This window comes from Bufo bufo, chromosome 5 (assembly GCF_905171765.1).
Source record: "Bufo bufo chromosome 5, aBufBuf1.1, whole genome shotgun sequence".
In the NCBI taxonomy this organism is placed as follows: domain Eukaryota; kingdom Metazoa; phylum Chordata; class Amphibia; order Anura; family Bufonidae; genus Bufo; species Bufo bufo.
Genome location: NC_053393.1, coordinates 430199480 through 430223535, shown reverse-complemented (window position 1 = coordinate 430223535; position 24056 = coordinate 430199480). Strand labels below are relative to the sequence as shown.

Here is a 24056-nt window from a genome sequence, read left to right as displayed (position 1 = left end):
GTGTGCTTATTAGTGTACGAGTGACTGAAGTGCATGCAAAGTTTCCTGGCCATTTTTAGGATGTCTTGCAGATGGGTGGAAGACTTCAGGAACCGCTTGACAACCAGATTGAACACGTGTGCCATGCAGGGCGCATGGCTGAGCACTCCTTGACGCAGCGCTGACACCATGTTCTTCCCATTTTCAGTCACCATGGTTCTGATTTTCAGTTGTCGCGGAGAAAGCCAGGATTCAATTTCTTGATGAAGGACACGGAGCAGTTGCTCCCCTGTGTGATTCCGTTCGCCCAGGCAAATCAAGTGCAAAAAAGCGTGACACCGATGTGCCCTACACATGTGGTATGCTGGAGGGGCACTGTGAATTATCCCTGCAGTGGAGGCTGAGGACACGGTGGAGGATGAGGAGGCAGAGGCGGACTGTCGCAGGACCAACTACGTGAGAAAGTGGAGGCTGAAGCGGCATCACCTGGCCAAGTTGCTGATGTAGCTGTGCAGGAACTACATTGACAGTGGCCTGTAAAGGACATGCATTGTCCCTGACCGTAGTTACAGCTCCACACGTCGGCGCTGCCGTGCACTTTGGCAGACACTGACAGGCTCAAGGACTGGTCCACCTTCTGTTCTACATGTGTGTGCAGGGCTGGTACTGCCTTTTTGACAAAGAAATGACGGCTTGGGACTCTCCACCTCGGCTCAGCACAAGCAATCAGTTCTCTGAAAGGTGCAGAGTCCACCACTTGGAAACGGAGGGACTGCAGCACCAGCAACTTGGACAGGAGAACGTTCAAGCTTCTGCGCCTTTGGATGAGTGCATGCATACTGTTGTCTCTTGGCAATCACTTTGTGATCAATTGCTGACGGAAGTACTGATGAAGAGTAAGAGGGTGAGGAGCAGGAGCATCAGGACCAGCAGATGATCGGAAGGACAGACAGCTCCCTTCGGCTGAGGTGGTGGCGCCTTGACTGCTTGAAATCGGCTGCGTGCCACTGGGTGATGCAACGGTTGCTGTGGCATGCTGGACCACCACATCGGAGCCACAGTTCTCCCAGTTCACTTTATAGTGACGCTTCATAATTTGATGTAGGGCCGTGGTGCCAACATTGGCACCCTAGCCACACTTTACCTTCTGCCCACAGATTCTACATATGGCCATGTTCACCTCCTCCAGCGGCTTAACAAAAAACTGCTACATCACAGAGTAGGTGATTTTACCCCAAACACTACACACTGACTGACTGCTACCGCCTCTGCCTCCGTGAACCCGTGCACCGCTACTTCCCGGGCAGGTAGGCTCCTGCGAAGCAGGTGGTCTACGGGCACGTTTGGCTCCCGACTTCCCACTGCTGCCACCCTGCTGACTCCCGGCCACGCTAGTGACTTGCTGGCTCCACCGCTGCTTCACGGGCAAGTTGCCACCCTCTTGACCCGATGATCATGAAGCCCCTTTGTCACTCGGCTCCCAAGTGCGATCAGCTACATCATCATCATCGAGTACTGTCTGCATGTCACTGATGTTCTCCTCTACTGTCTCTGGGTTAGGAGCCTGACCACTCCCAACACCAGCCCCCACGCCACTCTCCTCATCACTACTTGCCTGCCTAGTGGAGGAAGCGGCAGATGTCTCCTGCACATCTTGTCTTGCCAGTAGCTGCTGACTCTCTTCTAGTAGCTCGTCCTCACTGTATAGTGGAGCTGAGCCCACAGCATACAATATTTCTCTGGCTGAGGGAACAGAAAAGGACAGAGGCAAGTTGAGGACAGGTGAGGGCACAGGGCCTGCACCCGGGCCATGCCAACTAAGGGTTGTGTCTGAAGAACCCACCGACTCTTGGCTGGGGGTGTCTGATGTTACTTGCGATGAAGTCGAAGATCGAGTCAACCATTCAAGAACCGCTGGGTTGCTGGTCACGACACAACCACTAGCTGACACTGGAAGCTCAGGCCTCTCAAAGTGACCCCTGCTGCCATGGCCCCTTACTCTGATGCGACCTCTGCCTGCTCCAGAAACACTTAGGCTTCTGCCACTCCCCTGTGCAGGGTCTGGCACTTCTCTGTCTGACATACTGTAAGATCAAATAAATAAATAAAAAAGAAATTAAAACACCCCAAAAAAGTCTGTAATTTTCTCACTTCACCACACAACGGCTAATAAGCCCTTTTTTTCCTACTAATACACAACAAAAAGGGCTTTAGAACATATATCTGCACCGCTGAATGGCAAATATATTTTTATTTTGCCACTAATACACAACAAAAAGGGCTTTAGAACATATAACTGCACCGCTGAACGGCAAATATATTTTTCTTTTGCCACTAATACATGACAAAAAGGGCTTTAGAACATATAATTGCACTACTGAACGGCAAATATATTTTTCTTTTGCAACTAATACACATCACAAAAGGTTTGTGAGGGCTGTAATTTTAGCACTTCACCACACAACGGCTAATAAGCCCTTTTCTCCCCCACTAATACATGGCAAAAAATTCTTTCGAAAATAAATCTCCACCGCACAAGGGCAAATAAGACGTAGAAATATTTCCTTGTTATAAACCCTGTTAATGGCTGTATCAAACAGCACTTGCATCCAATAACAAGAACAGTTTGCTGGAATTACAGAGCTCTATAATGGCAATTTGGGTCCCCAGTCAGTGCAGCAACGTGTAATAGGATTGTTCCTATTACTCAGGCTGTAACCTCCCCTACTGAACCCTGTTCTACATAAATAGTGTGGAATGATTCCTCCCTATCCTTTCCCTACACCTTGAATAATCTTTCCCTGAACCATGTAAATAGTTTTTTTTAGCACAATGAGGTTGTTTCTAACACTGTCTGTTGATGTTTCTCCCTGCACTAAGTACACTGGTAAATGGCAGAATCCAAGATGGCTGAGGGTATTTATAGGGCTGTGACATCACAGGGCTGGCTGGCTGCTGATTGGCTGCATGCATGGCATTATGGGTGATCCCGCCTTCCCAAAGTTCCTTGCTCCATGTCCTCACACATGCAGCAGCCATTTTAGGAAAAAATTTGATTCGTTACCACGAAGCGTGAGGAAATTCGGATTCGGTGCAAATCAAATTTTTCCTCAAATTCGGATCGAATTCCACTTCGTCAGTTACGATTCGCTCATCTCTAGTCACTATCCAAATATAATAATGGGTCCCTTGTTACGCTTGTTACCACTGTTACACTTTCATAGACAATTCTGGCAAGATGTATTTTACCTGCTTCTCTGGTTTAAAAAAAAATCCAGCATCTATCCAGTGAAAAAAAATAATTCAGGCTTTATTATGACTCCAAAAAAATCATTTTATGATTTTTATGACTCAATAAAAATAATTTACAAAAAGAAAATATGCTTACACATTTCAGGCACACATATGCAAGCAGCAGTTTCTTTTTGTAATGAGTTTCATTGGAGTGATATAATTAAAGGCTGGAAAAAACTTTTTAACCCCAAGGATTTCTGCCTTTGAGGTAAGCTAGATTTGTATTATTAAAACTTTTCCTCACACAAGGTTTACTGTACACTTGGCAGTAAAGTAAATTTTATTTTAAAACGAGTAACCATTCGACTTAACCTAATACTAGAAAAAAATGATAACACAAGAACTCTGGGTTTTATCCTGAGGTTTATTACTTCAACAAGCAGCACTTTTCAACCGGTTTCTGTTTAATGAATCTAAATATAAGTCTTAGGGGGAGATTTATCAAACTGGTGTAAAGTAAAACTGTCTTAGTTACCCATAGCAACCAATCAGATTCCACCTTTCACTAAGCCAGTTCTACTTTACACCAGTTTGATAAATCTCCCCCATAGTGTTAGAAACTGAATGCTTCATTTTCTGTTAACAAATATACCGTGGCACATTACTCTTTGACGTTAGTATGGTATAAAACGAAATGTTATGTTCTACATTATCATTTATCATTATCATATAAACTAGAATTATGCAATATGCAAAAAAAATGAACAAACATAAAAAGATAAAAATGGGTTTTAAGATCATGGATTTCATTGCCAAATTATGGTGTATCAATAAAACCAGAATTCCCAGTTAAACTTCCATGACGTTACTTTTGAATAAGAAAAAAGCTGTAAAAATAAAAATAAAGTAGATAAAGCATTTAAACAATACAACAAAACAAGGATGTAGACATTTTTTCACAGCAATGTGCTGGTACAGTCAACCATAATAGGCAACGCATTTTCATTGTCCAGACTGCAGAAAATGGATTTTTTTTAGACAGGAACATGATAAAATAGGTCCTTATCGCTTCTTAAAAGCTACAGGCAGTTTTCGTGTGGGAATCATTAGCCCAGAGGCAATAGCTTTTACTGGTTCCATATCAGTGGCGATTATGTGGAAGTTCTGCAAAATCTAAGAAAAACAAATGGAAAAAAAAAACATTTTAAAGGATGCGGTTCCTCAATCATAATATATGTTTTTTGTATCACTTTCCAGTTAACAAGAGATGGTTATTTTAAAGGGGAACCTGTGCCCATGAAAATGCAATATAATCTGCAGCAGGCAGCTTTCCTCTATACCTAGAAGTCAGTTCAGCTCTGATCGTGTCTATAATAACAAACTGGGGAGTTTCTTTAATAATCTATCTAAGTTTTTTTACATGAACATAGGCTGGTTGAGGTGCTGTACATTGAATATATGTATGTAATGAAGTCAGTCTACTGTGTTATATGCCACTTGTGAAGGGGGTAGGAGACTAGGGGCCCACATTGCTCAGGGGCCCACCGGGGGATTCACCTGTACCCCTGTGGGCCAGTCCGAGCCTTCCGATCAGTGACTGACCACTTTTTCTGTGTACATAGTCACAGAGGGAAGGTTATCAGTCACTTGATGTTTGCGGAGTATGGTTTAGTCTTGATGGTTTGACATTTCAAGTTAGGAGCAATGGTGTACCTTCAATGGAGGCAGACCACACCACTGCTACAGGGCCCACAGGGCCCCAGCACTGAGTTTCATCTACTTATCCTGACAAGAAAATACTGCACTTTCATGCAGGCACCACTAAGAATATTATTTTGGCCTCCATTCCAGTAAATGGTAACTGTATAAATTCCTATGCACTGAGCTCCTCCTAGTGGTGGCTGCAGGCAGCCAACTTTGTAATAGAAGGGAAGCAGATGTGTTTTTCAATCAATGTGTTTTTGCCAGCTGTCTAGTGTAAATGCATTGAGAAATATAGTGTTGAGAATGAGTGCCATATTTATGAAGCCCCCTCTTCCAAAGAGGGTAAGGTGGAGAGCAACTTTTTTATTAGAATTGTTTTAAATAAAAAAGTTAATTCAGCCGAAATCTAGGACACTGCACTATGTGCCGCCTGAGAGTGATAGTCGCATATGTACTGGGAAACTGGGTGTGGGAGGGAGGCCCATACTAGGTTTTGCTATGGGGCCCTATGAGGTCTGTGTATGCTCCTGGTTAGGGGTCTAAGGAACTAGAAGCTTTATATAACGTTATACTCTATCCACCTAAGATATATAAAGGGTATACGATCTTCCATATAAAGTATATGTGCAGAAATACTTGCATTATGCAATTATAAATAAAGTAATTATCTTATGTTTCGCTATACTCGGAAATAATAATGTACTACTGAATAGTATTACTGAAACAAAACAATATGTATACCCAACAAAGAGTCAGCTGAAGCTGTAGTTCTGCCAGTCGTCGTCCTATACACATTCTTTTTCCAACACCAAAAGGTGTACTTGCAAATGAGTTTAATGTCGATCTAGGCTTCATCCACCTTTCAGGTTTGTACAACTGAGCATCAGGAAAGTAGTCTTCATTCCACATCATCGCGTGAAAGTTAATCATTGCAATAGTCTATTCAAAATAGGACAAACTGATGTATTAGTTCACTATAAATACAGGGAACTTATGAATATTATAGTATACCAGAATGTCTTGTGTTCTCAGTGTATCTCAAAGAGCTAAACTATATCATACTACGACATAGAATATCTTACGTAACTCGCTATGATTAGTAGTGACGTGCCGTTCTAGCACATGTGACTGCTGAGGCCAGTGATTGGCATAGGACTATGCCACTTCCAGCCCAAAGGTATTCATAGCCTTTACGATAGCCATACACATAAGAAAGCTGAATATGCTATAAAGACAAGTGATACTTACACCTTGTGGAATAAAATAACCTCCAAGGTTGGTATCTTTATCCAACGTACGACTTGTAAAAGGCACTGTCGGAGTGACTCTAAAAGAAGGAGGATTATGATTATAATAATGATTTACAACTATTGCAATATTTGTAACTTTGTTTAATGCTCTCTTTGTAAACATTTATGGCATATCCACATGATTACTTCTGAGAGACAACTTCGCAAACCCACCTGCCAGAGACCAGCGGCAGCAGCATGCTGGCAGAGGCTGAAAGGAAAAGTAGCTGTTCTTGCGTGGCTTCCATAGACTTAGAGGGGTTGTCATTTATCATGTTGCCTCCTTTGCTGGCTTGATTCATTTTTCCATTGCATTATACATTGCTAATTTCCAGGGGTTACGGCCACCACTGCAGCGCAGATACAAGGTGGCCGGGAGCTGCTGCACATGCGTGCCTATGCACACTTCCACAGTCCCAGCCACAAGAGAGGCCAGCGTTTTTTACTATAGCGTGCAAGCACGGCCACCACTGCTGGACTGCAGGGTGGTCATAACCCCTGGATATGAGCAGTGTAGAATGTGATGAAATTTTTTATTAATCCAACAAAGGAGGCAATATAGACAATCACAATACATTAGTAAGTAGTGTTTATAGCGAATATTCGAATAGCGAATTTTAATCTCGAATATCAGCACTTCGAGAATTCGCGAATATTTAGGATATAGTGATATATATTCGTATTTAGAATATTCGTCCTTTTTTTCCATCTGAAGTCATGATTCCTCCAAGCTTAAGTTGCTTGTGGGCCAATGAAACATTGGCCCATAAGCAAGAAGCAGGGAGCAATCATGTGTTCAGATGGAAAAAATGACAAATATTCTAAAAACGAATATATAGCACTATATTCTATAGTGCTATATATTCGTTTTTGACCCACGCCTGTATTGAGTGAGCAATATTCGCATATTACGCGATCATTACCTTGCCGATTTTTGCATATAAAAAAAAATGTCGAATATACGAATTTGCAAAAATATGATGAATATTCTACAAAATATTGGCAAAATATCATGAATTCGAATATGACCCCTGCCGCTCATCAATATTAGTAAGTGCCTTGTATTAACTTTCTCTACAATGTAATAAATTAAATAATTGTTTTAATTTAATTGCAGGCTTGTATTCCTCTTAGTCCACCTTAAATTAAGATCTGTTTAGATCTATTAAACTTTAAAACACGTCTGCATCTCTTATTTATTGTTTCATAGATTTTTATATCAATAAGCTTAAACCTGTATATACAGTTGCAAGAAAAAGTATGTGAACCCTTTGGAATGATATGGATTTCTGCACAAATTGGTCATAAAATGTTATCTGATCTTCATCTAAGTCACAACAATAGACAATCACAGTCTGCTTAAACTAATCACACACAAAGAATTAAATGTTACCATGTTTTTATTGAGCACACCATGTAAACATTCACAGAGCAGGTGGAAAAAGTATGTGAACCCTTGGATTTAATAACTGGTTGAACCTCCTTTGGCAGCAATACCTTGAACCAATCGTTTCCTGTAGTTACAGATCAGACGTGCACAACGGTCAGGAGTAATTCTTGACCATTCCTCTTTACAGAACTGTTTCAGTTCAGCAATATTCTTGGGATGTCTGGTGTGAATCGCTTTCTTGAGGTCATGCCACAGCATCTCAATCGGGTTGAGGTCAGGACTCTGACTAGGCCACTCCAGAAGGCGTATTTTCTTCTGTTTAAGCCATTCTGTTATTGATTTACTTCTATGCTTTGGGTCGTTGTCCTGTTGCAACACCCATCTTCTGTTGAGCTTCAGCTGGTGAACAGATGGCCTTAAGTTCGCCTGCAAAATGTCTTGATAAACTTGGGAATTCATTTTTCCTTTGATGATAGCAATCCGTCCAGGCCCTGACGCAGCAAAGCAGCCCCAAACGTTGATGCCCCCACCACCATACTTCACAGTTGGGATGAGGTTTTGATGTTGGTGTGCTGTGCCTCTTTTTCTCCACACATAGTGTTGTGTGTTTCTTCCAAACAACTCAACTTTGGTTTCATCTGAATATTTTGCCAGTACTGCTGTGGAACATCCAGGTGCTCTTGTGCAAACTGTGAACGTGCAGCAATGTTTTTTTTGGACAGCAGTGGCTTCCTCTGTGGTATCCTCCCATGAAATGCATTCTTGTTTAGTGTTTTACGTATAGTAGATTCGCTAACAGGGATGTTATCATATGCCAGAGACTTTTGTAAGTCTTTAGCTGACACTCTAGGATTCTTCTTCACCTCATTGAGCAGTCTGCGCTGTGTTCTTGCAGTCATCTTTACAGGATGGACACTCCTAGGGAGAGTAGTAGCAGTGCTGAACTTTCTCCATTTATAGACAATTTCTCTTACCGTGGACTGATGAAGAGCAAGGCTTTTGGAGATACTTTTATAACCCTTTCCAGCTTTATGCAAGTCAACAATTCTTAATCGTTGGTCTTCTGAGAGCTCTTTTGTGTGAGGCATGATTCCCATCAGGCAATGCTTCTTGTGAAAAGCAAACCCAAAACTGGTGTGTGTTTTTTATAGGGCAGGGCAGCTGTAACCAACACCTGCAATCTCATGTCATTGATTGGACTCCAGTTGGCTGACACCTCACTCCAATTAGCTCTTGGAGATGTCAATAGTCTAGGGGTTCACATACTTTTTCCACCTGCACTGTGAATGTTTACATGGTGTATTCAATAAAAACATGGTAGCATTTAATTCTTTGTGTGTTATTAGTTTAAGCAGACTGTGATTGTCTATTGTTGTGACTTAGATGAAGATCTGATCACATTTTATGACCAATTTGTGCAGAAATCCATATCATTCCAAAGGGTTCACATACTTTTTCTTGCAACTGTATATATATATATATATATATATATATATATATATATATAGGCAAACTGAATTTACGCAAAATTGCTCACATCTGTAATCTCAGTGTTTAGTTTCAATGTACTTATTCATAAAATGGTATCTCTGATGATAACTGAAAATATACATTATATTAAATTATATCAATAATAATAATCTTAACAACCTCATTGATTCCTTAATACATGATTTCAAATATGGCATCTTTTGTAAATGATCAGCAGATGGGAATTTTCCAGGTGATAAAACTGTCTGAATTTCCTTGAGAATTTTCTCCTGCACGTCATCATGTTTTGATAAATTGAATATCAGCCACAATAGCGAATTAGCCATCTGTGAACAAAACACATGATACATTTCATTTACTTATACATACAAGTGTTTGTATTTGGCTTGTAATGCTGTTATTTTCCTTGTTTACTCTGGAAAATCTTCTGATGTACAGTGAAATTTTTAAACTCCTAAAAAGCATAAACATTTAGGGTGCAGCCACACGTACAGGTTTCTTAATGCAGTTTTGGCAGCCAAAACCAGGAGTGAATTCAAAAAAGAAGAGAAGTAGTACCTGTCCTTTATATTTTCTCTCCTGTGATGATCCACTCCTGATTTTGGCTTCCAAAACTGAATCAAGAAAGCTGAACATGTGGCCATACCCTAAAAGTTTAATATGTTGTCCATAGGCTCCCATGTTAAAGAAATGTATATCACATGGTGTGACACAGTAGTAATGGAACCACTGTGTCAAGGTTTGACTTTGGGCTAAACCAATGGCGTTATCATGGCAGTCCCTGAGTATTCACCCTTTAACCCCATACATGGATTTGGATTTCTCTGCAGGGGAGTCGCTAGGCCAGTACCTGCTGGAGTAGCTCTGCTGACCCATTAGGATTAGAGGCACGGATTCAGGGCACTGAGAGATCAGGCAAATCAGGGCAGGCAGAGTTTGTGCAAATCTGAGCAACAGTCCGAAGATCAGGGCAGGCAGCACAGAGTCAGAAATGGTAAACAGGCAGAAGTCAGTACACAGACAATCCCAGCATAAAGCGCCATAGTGGGAAACCTACGTACAGATGCAGCCAAGTTAAACTTGATGGTTAACGTGTAACCATGGCAAAAAAAGGTTTACTAACTCTTTCAATGTATTTCAATGGCTTTTGTCACAAGATAGCATGAGATAACACTGTGACATATGTTATCAGAGTTAATTTTAGCTCAGCTACATCTGTAGGAACAGGAACCTATTGCTTAGCATCCGTCCTTGTGGAAGGTACCTAAAATATCATAGGCTGGAGAAGATTAGAACACATGCACACCCTATATGAGCAAGGAAAAGCATGCCTCAGCCTGCCAGAGTGCACAAGAGATCTCCGATTACCAGTACCACTGGGAGAGAGATGCTGGCGGCCCATGCTGCCAAAACAGAAGCTGTAACAGTAGCAGCAGGCAAGTAAATAGAATGACAGCAGGTGCAGATAACCTCCATTATACATGGTACTATATATGTTTCTTATGAGATGCCTTTCTACTGCAGAAAATCAGAAAACAGCACAAAAACAAGTATGTCTATGAATAACCACAGAATTTATGCCAAAAGTATGTTTTTTTTGGTCATCCATCAGCTCAGATACATATGTCTACACATATGTCATACACACTAGGCCCACAGAGTGTTCCAGTTTCTGATCCTGGCTTGACACACAGGATATGCCTGGAGATGCCTGGTCAGCCAAGACAGTTCCTATCATTTTGTGAACACCAATGCGGAACCACAAAGTGGAGGGTAGCAGGGACTGGAGAGGCAACGTTGAGGGATCTCTAAGGGCAAGTAATGCTTTTTTTTTATTTTTAACCAACTATGAGCCATGTATAATATATGTCTGCATTTTTATTCATACGTAATTGAGCATGTTGGAACACCAGGGGGCAGGCTGAATCCTTGGAGCACTGCTTTATTTAACACCCCTATGCTCTGTACACGCCCACCACTCCTTGATTGACAGAGCTAGACATCAGCATGCTAAGGGCAGAGCTGTGTCCTAGCATGTATATATCACATACACTACTTACTACAGCTTTACCATGTTGAGAATAGTGGTTTTCTATGCTTAGAAAGCGAATACATGTTACTGGCTTATTTACAGGCACAATGTATTATTATAAAGACACCATGCTAATATGAATTAGCTTTTCTAAGTACAGAAAACCTTTATTCTCAATATAGTAAGGCTATAGCTGTTTATTATGGGTTAAATGAGGGAGAAAAAAAAATCGAAAAGGCTCTCCTGGGATTTGAACCTGGGACATCTACTTGCCAGGCTGACCACTAACCTCCAGGTTACAGCCTTATCATACTGAGAGAAGTGGTTTTCTAAACTTAGAAAGGGAATACATATCACTGTTGTCTTTATAATCATATATTGTGGCTGTGAATAAACCAGTAATATGCATTAGATTTCTAAGCAAACAAAACCTCAATTCTCAACATGGCTATAGTAACTAGTGTATATGGTCTGTACATGTTAGGATACAGCTCTAGGACACAGCTCTGCCTTCTGCATGCTGATGTATAGCCTTGTCAGTCAAGAGGAGGGAGGAGTCTGCAGAGCTTAGGGATGTTACAGAAGCAGTGCTCCAAGGATTCAGCCACGTCCCCTTGTGCTCCAACATACTCAATTGCAAATGAATAAAATGCAGATATCACTGCAGCTGTTTAACCACTTCAGCCCCCCTAGCTTAAACACCCTTAATGACCAGGCCACTTTTTACACTTCTGCACTACACTACTTTCACCGTTTATTGCTCGGTCAAGCAACTTACCACCCAAATGAATTTTACCTCCTTTTCTTCTCACTAATAGAGCTTTCATTTGGTGGTATTTCATTGCTGCTGACATTTTTACTTTTTTTGTTATTAATCAAAATTTAATGATTTTTTTTCCAAAAAATTACATTTTTCACTTTCAGTTGTAAAATTTTGCAAAAAAAAACGACATCCATATATAAATTTTTCTCTAAATTTATTGTTCTACATGTCTTTGATTAAAAAAAATGTTTGGGTAAAAAAAAATGGTTTGGGTAAAAGTTATAGCGTTTACAAACTATGGTACAAAAATGTGAATTTCCTCTTTTTGAAGCAGCTCTGACTTTCTGAGCACCTGTCATGTTTCCTGAGGTTCTACAATGCCCAGACAGTAGAAAAAACCCACAAATGACCCCATTTCGGAAAGTAGACACCCTAAGGTATTCGCTGATGGGCATAGTGAGTTCATAGAACCTTTTATTTTTTGTCTCAAGTTAGCGGAAAATGATTATATATTTTTTTTCTTACAAAGTCTCATATTCCACTAACTTGTGACAAAAAATCAAAACTTCCATAAACTCACTATGCTCATCACGAAATACCTTGGGGTGTCTTCTTTCCAAAATGGGGTCACTTGTGCGGTAGTTATACTGCCCTGGCATTTTAGGGGCCCAAATGCGTGCAAAGTAGTTTGAAATCAAAATCTGTAAAAAATGGCCGGTGAAATCCGAAAGGTGCTCTTTGGAATGTGGGCCCCTTTGCCCACATAGGCTGCAAAAAAGTGTCACACATGTGGTATTGCCGTACTCAGGAGAAGTTGGGCAATGTTTTTTGGGGTGTCATTTTACATATACCCATGCTGGGTGAGAGAAATATCTTGGCAAAAGACAACTTTTCCCATTTTTTTTATACAAAGTTGGCATTTGACCAAGATATTTATCTCACCCAGCATAGGTATATGTAAAATGACACCCCAAAACACATTGCCCAACTTCTCCTGACACTTTTTTTGCAGCCTAGGTGGGCAAAGGGGTCCACATTCCAAAGAGCACCTTTAGGATTTCACAGGTCATTTTTTACACATTTTGATTTCAAACTACTTACCACACATTAGGGCCCTAGAATGCCAGGGCAGTATAACTACCCCACAAGTGACCCCATTTTGGAAAGAAGACACCCCAAGGTATTCCGTGAGGGGAATGGCGAGTTCCTACAATTTTTTATTTTTTGTCACAAGTTAGCGGAAAATGATGATTTTTTTATTTTTTATTTTTTTTCTTACAAAGTCTCATATTCCACTAACTTGTGACAAAAAATAAAAACTTCCATGAACTAGCTATGCCCATCACGAAATACCTGGAGGTGTCTTCTTTCCAAAATGTGGTCACTTGTGGGGTAGTTATACTGCCCTGGCATTTTAGGGGCCCGAATGCGTGAGAAGTAGTTTGAAATCAAAATCTGTAAAAAATGGCCGGGGAAATCCGAAAGGTGCTCTGTGGAATGTGGGCCCCTTTGCCCACCTAGGCTGCAAAAAAGTGTCACACATCTGGTATTGCCGTACTCAGGAGAAGTTGGGCAATGTGTTTTGGGGTGTCATTTTACATATACCCATGCTGGGTGAGATAAATATCTCGGTCAAATGCCAACTTTGTATAAAAAAATGGGAAAAGTTGTCTTTTGCCAAGATATTTATCTCACCCAGCATGGGTATATGTAAAATGACACCACAAAACACATTGCCCAACTTCTCCTGAGTACGGCGATACCAGATGTGTGACACTTTTTTGCAGCCTAGATGCGTAAAGGGGCCCACATTCCTTTTATGAGGGCATTTTTAGACATTTGGATCCCAGACTTCTTCTCACGCTTTAGGGCCCCTAAAATGCCAGGGCAGTATAAATACCCAACAAGTGACCCCATTTTGGAAAGAAGACACCCCAAGGTATTCAATGAGGGGCATGGCGAGTTCATAGAAATTTTTTTTTTTGGCACAAGTTAGCGGAAATTGATTTATTTATTTTTTTTCTCACAAAGTCTCCCTTTCCGCTAACTTGGGACAAAAATTTCAATCTTTCATGGACTCAATATGCCCCTCACGGAATACCTTGGGGTGTCTTCTTTCCGAAATGGGGTCACATGTGGGGTATTTATACTGCCCTGGCATTCTAGGGGCCCTAAAGCATGAGAAGAAGTCTGGAATATAAATGTCTAAAAAATTTTACGCATTTGGATTCCGTGAGGGGTATGGTGAGTTCATGTGAGATATTATTTTTTGACACAAGTTAGTGGAATATGAGACTTTGTAAGAAAAAAAAATAATTTCCGCTAACTTGGGCCAAAAAAATGTCTGAATTGAGCCTTACAGGGGGGTGATCAATGACAGGGGGGTGATCAGGGAGTCTATATGGGGTGATCACCCCCCTGTCATGGATCACCCCCCTATAAGGCTCCATTCAGATGTCCGTATGTGTTTTGTGGATCCGATCCATGTATCCGTGGATCCGTAAAAAACATACAGACATCTGAATGGAGCCTTACAGGGGGGTGATCAATGACAGGGGGGTGATCAATGACAGGGGGGTGACCAGGGAGTCTATATGGGGTGATCACCCCCCTGTCATTGATTACCCCCCTATAAGGCTCCATTCAGATGTCCGTATGTGTTTTGCGGATCCGATCCATGTATCCGTGGATCCGTAAAAAACATACGGACGTCTGAATGGAGCCTTACAAGGGGGTGATCAATGACGGGGGGTGATCAATGACAGGGGGGTGATCAGGGAGTCTATATGGGGTGATCAGGGGTTAATAAGGGATTAATAAGTGACGGGGGGGGTGTAGTGTAGTGGTGTTTGGTGCTACATATTACTGAGCTGCCTGTGTCCTCTGGTGGTCGATCCAAACAAAAGGGACCACCAGAGGACCAGGTAGCAGGTATATTAGACGCTGTTATCAAAACAGCGTCTAATATACCTGTTAGGGGTTAAAAAAATCGCATCTCCAGCCTGCCAGCGAACGATCGCCGCTGGCAGTCTGGAGATCCACTCGCTTACCTTCCGATCCTGTGAACGCGCGCGTCTCGCGAGATGACGCATATATGCGTGACTCTGCGCAGGGCTGCCGCCTCCGGAACGCGATCCTGCGTTAGGCGGTCCGGAAGCGGTTAACATAGAGACGAAAGAAAGATATTGTTTCAATCAGCATGATCAATCCTACCAGGCGGTATGCCTGGTTTAGGCTATTTTCACACTGGCGTTTTGGTTTCCGTTTGTGAGATCTGTTTCAGGGCTCTCACAAGCGGTCCAAAACGGATCAGTTTTGCCCTAATGCATTCTAAATGGATAAGTATCCGTTCAGAATGCATCAGTTTGCCTCCATTCCGCTCTGGAGGCGGACACCAAAACGCTGGTGTCTGCCTGACGATGACACAATGAAAAACAGATCCGCCCCCCATTGACTTTCAATGGTGTTCAAGATGGATCAGTTTGGCCAATGTTAAAGATAATATAAACGGATCCGTTCTGGACGGATGCATGCGGTTGTATTATCGGTGCAAATCCGTATGTGCAGATCCATGACGGATCCGCACCAAACGTGTGTGAACGTAGCCTTAGTGGGTTGATCATGCTGACAGAGTCTCTTTTAACCCTAAAATAGTATATCCATTACAGAATAGTAAGAATGCACCTAGCTAGTACTGTGAAATAAATTAACACATGGATTTTGTCTGTAGCTAAATAAATTTGAATAAAGGTTTCAGCGAGTGAATACTGATGAACTTACAGTTTCAACGCCTCCAATCTGAAGTTCGGTGAAAAGACCAGACAGTTGTTTCTTGGAAAGCGATTGTTCAGAAAGAATTGCATTTAGTAAATCATCCTTCTGGTTACATCTGGAGTTAAGTCGCTTGTCAATATAATTTTTTACTGTCACATAAAAAAAATGTTGATGAAAGAAACAAGGAATTTCATGTTTACATTGTAACTGAAGTCAACACAGTCAGTTCAGAACAGAATATTTTGAGATTTTTTTGGATAAAATGGACATTTTCTCTCCCTTCATTATATTCAATAAAGTCATTTATTTTTGGACTTGGTATGCTAATCATCTCATAACCATCAATGGCAGGTCAACTAAAACTTGTCATTACAATTAGTGTTCAGTTATGTGGTTTTATTGTCTAATACAGCTTACAATGTAGAGTTTGTAGGCTTTGGTGGACATTGATTTAGACTGATGTATCACACACTGGTCTTAATCCATCACCCACTGGCATCACACCTCTTAATAATTATGGCATATCTGTGCAAGACTGTGTGGCAAAACGGTAATTTATGTCAGCAAGGCAGCTGGTGTTGATTTCTGATATAATCTATTCCAGTTTCCTGCCATAGATTATAAAACATGTGCAAGGCTAGCTACTGCCCACCCCACTCTGCTCACTTTTTGAAAAATGGGTGGGTGAGATCCTAAACCCCCAAAAATTAAAAAAATTTATGCAAGCATGACGTGCACCAAACTGCCACTTTTTGATGTAGGTTTTCAGGCAAGCAGGGGTTGATAAATGCTCCCATTTGTGTTTCTTGTTAATTGCTCGGACTGTAATGACCGTATAGGACTAGGAGTGGTATAGGAGTGGAAGAGGAGTTTTACCTTAGAAACTATTAGTGTTAGACAGATAAAGAAAGTTCACTAGTGACTACCAGCATCCCTTAAAGGGGTATTCCAGTTATGTTATGTCGTGTTCATGGGCATGCCTGATCAGCTGCTCTGTTTATTTTGGGGTGGCTCCACGGAGGACAGAGTCCCCGTTCTTGTGATCGGGATGTGGGGGGGTTCCAAGCAGTAGGATCAATCAAATAGTTAACTTCTATCCTGTGGACAGGTGATAATTTAACAAGGGCTTGTCCCAAGTTTTATACTTATGGCCTTTCCGCCGGGAAAGGGAGGTGTTTGATCAGTCGAGGTCCAACTGTTTGGAACCCACTGATCACAAGAACATAGGTCCTGTATCTCCCCATAGGAATGGGGTAGCAGACAAGCATGTGTGCTGCCTCTCTATTTATCTCCATGACACTATGCCCTATCTAGGCACAATTTATTCCTGGATCCCTGGGAGTAAGACTTGATAGGGATAGGAAATTGGAATTAACTGCACTGTAACCAATATTTTGAAGGTGAACTTTGGTTTAACATACTGTATTCTTCTAAATGCAGACAACTGATTGACCTGCCAGAAAGGCCTCACAGTCACTGCTCAATAATAGAAAATAAGATTGTTTACACTCCAAATTGAGCACAATGAAATTGTACTTCCATTTATGAAGGATGCCGGCTCAACCACCCAAAATTTTAATTGATGGAGGGAGATGGTTCAACGGAGGAAAGAAGTCACTGTGGCTGAGGCAACCATTGAACTCCAAAGTCTCACATCCGATGTAGGTTTGCAGGTTGTTGCAATAAAGTGGCTGACTAAAGTAATTTTCCTAGTAACAGTAGAGCAGCTCTTATGCAACTTCTAACCTTAGGGAAAAGCCAGATAATCATAAGGTACATATGTACAATATGAATAGTCTCTCTAATCTCCAGTAGATTACCTGTTGCAAATATATTGTCCCAGGCTTCAGTATGACTTTTCCATGATTTTGTATTCAATTTTTTATGAAGATCTGCTGAGGTTACAATGAGTGGACCCAAATAGTGCATCATCTGTAAGAAAAAAAAAATATATATATATAACATGTATACACTAGTTTCAAAATTATCATCTGTGGTTATGTTCACATGCCTGAGTTTTGAAACTTTAGAATCCATGTTCCATTATTTTAAGTGAGAATTCAAGTTGTCATAGCTATTCATAAGGCTGTGCATTCTTTCTTTGCAAATTAGAATTTGTGGATCCTGCATGGAAACCATGATGGGTTTACCATATAGATTAGCCCCAACAGAATAAAAATTGAAACTATTTGTGGACAGAACTGGAGGCACTCTTCACAAGATGGCTCCATGAGGCACAATTTTTTGCCTACCATCTTTTCTTGTGTGTTTGGTCTCCTTAAAATATGACATCTATAGCACCTTGCCCCTTAACAGTGACATCCACAGCACCATGCCCCCTTAACAGTGACTGTGTGAATGACAGAATGTGACTGAAGCTGCGACCTCCTATTGACTAATACAGTTTTGGGTAATATCTCAGGAACGGTGCATCCTAGAGAGCTATATATATATATATATATATATATATATATATATATTTAATATAGGAATATAATGAAAATTGTTTTTGCATTTACTATATGGGTTATATTCTTTATATTTTATATCTAAAAAGATGGTGCTTTTAATTATATTTACTATAATCATCTGGGTCACTATATGTATCTAGTACTATTATTTTTGTAGGTTCTATCTGCCACTGATGTTTTCAGGGGTTTGGTCTATGTGGCGCTATTTATCACGCTATTATGAAGTACAGTACTTGGAGGCATTGTGCCACTCAGTAGGTACAGTAATTGGGCCAGATGATGGATCAACAAGCACAACATTGGTGGTAAAAGCCCTATAATCACTTATATGGTCTGCAGAGCACATGTGTAACACTAATATCTGCCACTCTATGGTCACTGTATGGTGGCAGTATTGGTTTTGTGTAATAGCATGGTGGTACTAATATTTAGCGGTGTTAACTGGGTAGGGGCCCACTGCATGCTGAACTCCTAGCGATGCCTCTCACCTATATATTTAGAGCAACAGTCAGGTGTGTGTTCTTCTACATTGTTGTACAGTCTGGAGCAGTGTGCAGCCAGCTATTGCTAAATGGCACATGTTATCTCTGTCAGTAAAACATTTTTGACAATAATGTAGTACCTTTTTCACTGATTGTATGAATAGCAATGCATTTTCTGTACATGCCTCTTGGAGAAGTCCACACCTTTCATTATACAGGACTGAGCATATTGCTGTAAGGAGGAGAAATTAACCACTATAAAAGCTAGAACATGTATCAACAGACTGCATTCATTTCTCTGCATCTACTTACTTTCATATGACAGCTTGTTAAGTTCAAAATACAGATCATCAATTTTGCCGTGTTTGTCACTTATTCGGGTGACATGTGCGATAAAATCTTTTAGCACCTGCAAAAAAATATTCAATTAACCTAACTGAATTTTAGTTAAAACTGTAAATAGCTTAGATAATGATGACCATCTGAAGTAGTCAGCAACTTTCTATTAATATATATCATGTTACTTTGTTACTTACTCTATGATAGCCCATCAATATCACATTGATGGGGGTCCAATTCTCTGCACCTTTGCTGATCAGCTGTTTGAAGGCGGCACTTATTCAAGTAAAAAGGACACATTTGCAATACCATGCACTGCCACAGCTAAGCAGATAGTCCCATGTAAACAATAATGTGGTCGTGGTGCTCTCGCGAGTCCCATGGTCCCTTTAAACAAACGATCAGCCAGATTCCCACTAATCTTACAAGTATGGCCATCAATATTCTCATCCTGGAAAATAATTTTCTCTTTTATGTCAACTCGGCAAGTAATGTTGTGCTTTTGCTAAGCAAATTTCTGTTTAAATTGTTTTATGACTTTAGAAAAATATGGTGTTTCTTGTGGTGACCTACATGTTCCATAAAGGTTTTTTTATCTTTAAATAACCAGTTAACTACTAAGATGTCTTTGTCAACCAGGTGAAAACATTTTCTATTTCTTTATGCATTTAGGTGTTTGGGTTATTAATAATTCTAGAATACAGACGTCCTGAAGTAACTTTTATAAGGTATCCATTTTTCTTACTTCATATTTTTAAATGCTCTTCACTAGCGGAGTACCTCAGGGGTCAGTGTTGGGCCCTATTCTCTTCAATATATTTATTAATGATCTTGTAGAAGGTTTGCACAGTAAAATATCAATTTTTGCAGATGACACTAAACTGTGTAAAGTAATTGACACAGAAAAGGACAGTATATAAAATTACCACTAGATGGTACAGGACTCCAGTGTTATTAAACAGATACAATCCAGAACTTTCCAATGTATGCTGGAGATGCGGACAAGGCATTGGTAATTACGAGCACATTTGGTACACATGTCCCTCTCTTACCCCTTTATGGAATGACATATGCAATGTAATCAATAAGGTATTTGATACAGAAGTTGCTTTGCCTGTGAATTTGGTCTTGTTTAATTTGTATAATACACACCAACAAGGTGTGAAGTCAGACCTGTGTAATTTTATCCTAAATGTGGCTAAGATATTAGTTCCAAGACGTTGGCTCCAAAAGGATCCACCGACATTGAGTGATTGGTTCCAAGAATTTTTAAAAGTTTGCAACTATGAAAAGAAAAGATGGTATGCTGCACACAAGCCTGAAAAGTTTGACAAGATCTGGAAAAGGTGGCTAATAGCTGTGGAAACGGACTTTATCTCATCTTTGTGTAATGCTGCTGGACTTTAACTTTGCTTAGGTAGCTTAGGGCTTACTGGTGAATGGTCTTTTAAAGTTACACTCCTTTAAGTAAGATAGGACATTATAATATTTGCTGATTGATGGTAATGTCGTGCTGCTGATCACTAATCCTGTTCCCCTTCCCTATCCTATTACCCTTCCCATTTTTCCATACCCCTCTTAATTATTTTGAGGCTGATCTGTATGGTCTACATTAGCGTTTTGCTTATGTTTTCCTTGCTATTATGTATGTGATTTGTTTAGGTCGCTCAGTAATCTGATATGTTCTTATGAAAAAAAAATAAGTGTAAAATTCAAATAAAACACATAATTTACACAGAAAAGTACAGTATACTGCTACAGATGGATCTGGATAGATTGGAGGCTTGGGCAGATAAGTGGCAGATGAGGTTTAACACTGACAAATGTAAGGTTATGCACATGGGAAGGAATAATGCAAGTCACCCGTACATACTAAATGGTAAAACACTGGGTAACACTGACATGGAAAAGGACCTAGGAATTTAAATAAACAGCAAACTAAGCTGTAAAAACCAGTGTCAGGCAGCTGCTGCTAAGGCCAATAAGATAATTGGTTGCATCAAAAGGGGCATAGATGACCGTGATGAGAACATAGTCCTGCCACTTTACAAATCACTAGTCAGACCACACATTGACCACACAGTTCTGGGATCCTGTGAACAAGGCAGACATAGTAGAGCTGTAGAGGGTTCAGAGGAGGGCAACTAAAGTAATAACTGGAATGGGGGGACTACAGTACCCTGAAAGATTATCAACATTAGGGTTATTCACTTTAGAAAAAAGATGACTGAGGGGAGATCTAATTACTATGTATAAATATATCAGGGGTCAGTACAGAGATCTCTCCCATCATCTATTTATCCCCAGGACTGTGACTGTGACGAGGGGACATCCTCTACGTCTGGAGGAAAGAAGGTCTGTACACAAACATAGAAGAGGTTTCTTTACGGTAAGAGCAGTGAGACTATGGAACTCTCTGCCTGAGGAGGTGGTGATGGTGAGTACAATAAAGGAATTCAAGAGGGGCCTGGATGTATTTCTGGAGCGTAATAATATTACAGGCTATAGCTACTAGAGAGGGGTCGTTGATCCAGGGAGTTATTCTGATGACCTGATTGGAGTCTGGAAGGAATTTTTTTCCCCTTAAGTGGAGAAAATTGGCTTCTACCTCACAGCTTTTTTTTTTACTTCCTCTGGATCAACTTGCAGGATAACAGGCCAAACTGGATGGACAAATGTCTTTTTTCGGCCTTATATACTATGTTACTATGTTAAACGTTGCTTTCTTGAAATGATTTCAACATCTTAGAAATCTAAATCATTGAAGTAGAGAACCATTGTTTTCACATATCTGAAGGCACCTTAAAGGGGTTGTCCAGGATCAAATAGATTTTTAAAAACATTATATCTTACTCTGTCTAGCTGATTCAAGGACCCCCTGTTGTGTTCCTGTATTTTTAGCACTTCTCTAGTGCTCCCACGGTATATTGACATGTTTGTGTATATCTGCGGTAACTTCCTGTCGCACTGCCTTATGGGTCCCACGAGGCAGCGCAGCATCGTGGCGTCTGGGCTGTCAGATCAGAGTGAGGACGTGCGCTGCATCCTCGTCTCCAAGGCAACAGGAGGACCCGGCCGCGCACGCCTCCTTAACGTGGCCGGCGTCCTCCGCTCCCGTAAGTTAGACGAAAAGTCTGGCCCCGAACTGGTCACTCGGCGCTCAGCCGTTGTGCAGGGGGATAAGTCATGTGACGCTGGCCACGTCACATGACTCCTTCGCTCCCCTATTTAACAGGCAGCCTGCTGGCCGCAGGTTGCCTGTGATTAAGGTCCTATACCTTGTGGTTATTCGGTGTGCATTTGGAATTTGTATTTGAACTTCGGCTCGTTACTTGACTTCGTCTCTTGCTTGCTCCTTTTGTTTGACTTGCTTCTTCTGGTATTGACATTCGGTTTGCTCATTGACTTTGCTTCTGCCTTTTCCCTTGTACCGCCTTGACCTCCTGGTTTCGACCTCTCTCTGTTTGTTTGTTTGTCCCTCCGCACTTACGCAGGTTAGGGATCACCGCCCAGTTGCTCTCTGTTGCCTATGACGGGTAAGTGCAAGTAGGCAGGGACAGAGGAGTGGGTGAAGTCAGTTTGCACCTTCCCATCCCCTTCTCATGACAATAATATTCTTGTGTGCTGGTGACGTCACCGGACCAGAGGGGCGTTACTTAGTGCAGCCTGTTGCCGCCTACTACCCGCCCTCCCTGAGCTCTAAATAATGTCCATGGGTGCCGGTGACGTCACCGGGCTCCTTGCGAAGCGGAAGAATAGGCTTTGCTCTCCACAAAGGGGCCCGGTACGTCACTAACTTGTAGAGAAACCGCACTTCTGGCTCAGAATTTGGAGAATAGAAAACGGGGCATTAGAAAAAGAAAATAAAGGTAATGCAGGCATGTATGTACAATTAAGGTGACTACAGTTCACTTAAGCAAATATCACCAGTCCAGGACCACCCCTTTAAGGAGGCTCTGTCACCAAGATCAAACTTATTAAACCAGACATATTGCCTGGTAGGGATCATCATGCTAATTAAAACAATACTTTTCTTTTGTCTGTACGATAAACAGCTGCAGAGATACCTGCATCATTCGAGCACTGCTTTGTAACACCCCTTGTGCTCTGCACACTCCCCCCTCGCTTTGATTGACAGGGGCTAGACATGCTGAGGGCAGAGCTGTGTCCTAGCAACTATAAACTATATACTCTATGTACTATAACTTCACCACACTGAGATCTGCTAAGAAAGATAATCTACATATTACTGTTTTATTCACAAGTACAATATATGATTAGAAAGACACCAGTAATATGTGTTAGCTTATGAGCATAGAAACAACTTGCATTGCTATGTGGTAATGCTACAGCTTAGTGGTTAAGTGAATGGTTTTGCATGTGGAAACTCCAAGTTTGAATCTCGGCAGAGATTCTTCAGATATTTTTCTTCTTCCACATTTGTGGTCGGGCACTCACGAAGAAGGACTCCTACCTGCTGGCTAGCTAAAGCGGTTAGAGGTATGCCGAAACCGTGACTTTGAAGGGATAGCTGAAGGAGGCCATCCCCTTGGTGAGAAGCTGAGATTGAGGGTGGGTAGGGTGGGAGAGTTTGACACGACGTTCATTGAAGGAGGGGCAGAGGTGCCATGATATAGGCAACCGTGCCCCTCCCACAAATACAGGCCAATGAATCGGCCCTAACACTTGTGGTTGGGCACTCACGAAGAAGGACTCCTACCTGCTGGCTAGCTAAAGCGGTTAGAGTTATGCCGAAACCGTGACGTTGAGGGAATAGCTGAAGGAGGCCAAAAAGAACAACAATTTCTATCATATCGGAATGCTACAAACATTTATTCATAACACCAAATTCTGACAAGCAAGATTCATTTCAGTGTACGGACAAGGAATGTAGCGGCTGAAACAGGAAGAAACGCCAGCGACCTAGTCTTTTGATTATGTGTGCTGGAACCCGATTCCTTGGCGCGGTGGATGCCGTCCCTATGCGAAACGAATGCCCGGATATTGAGGACGGGTCTACTGCCAGATTAGTCAGTAAACACGAATATGAGTTATGAACTGGGGACAGGTAAAGTGAGTATTATTGAATGGTAGCAAAGGACTGCCGG

General features: G+C 41.3%; 1 protein-coding gene across 1 annotated transcript in view; it reads right to left on the bottom strand.

The window, feature by feature from the left end:
- Positions 1-4208: 4208 nt before the first annotated feature.
- Positions 4209-24056, bottom strand: part of LOC121001334 (1,25-dihydroxyvitamin D(3) 24-hydroxylase, mitochondrial-like) — a 34064-nt gene continuing 14216 nt past the window's right edge. The window contains exons 4-11 of the mRNA XM_040432366.1: positions 18922-19018; positions 18750-18841; positions 17477-17588; positions 15663-15805; positions 9247-9413; positions 6166-6244; positions 5659-5856; positions 4209-4386 (exon numbers count right to left, since the gene is read on the bottom strand). Coding sequence (XP_040288300.1) covers positions 4276-4386; positions 5659-5856; positions 6166-6244; positions 9247-9413; positions 15663-15805; positions 17477-17588; positions 18750-18841; positions 18922-19018 — 999 coding nt within the window. The 3' untranslated portion in view covers positions 4209-4275. The remainder of the gene's footprint in view (positions 4387-5658; positions 5857-6165; positions 6245-9246; positions 9414-15662; positions 15806-17476; positions 17589-18749; positions 18842-18921; positions 19019-24056) is intronic.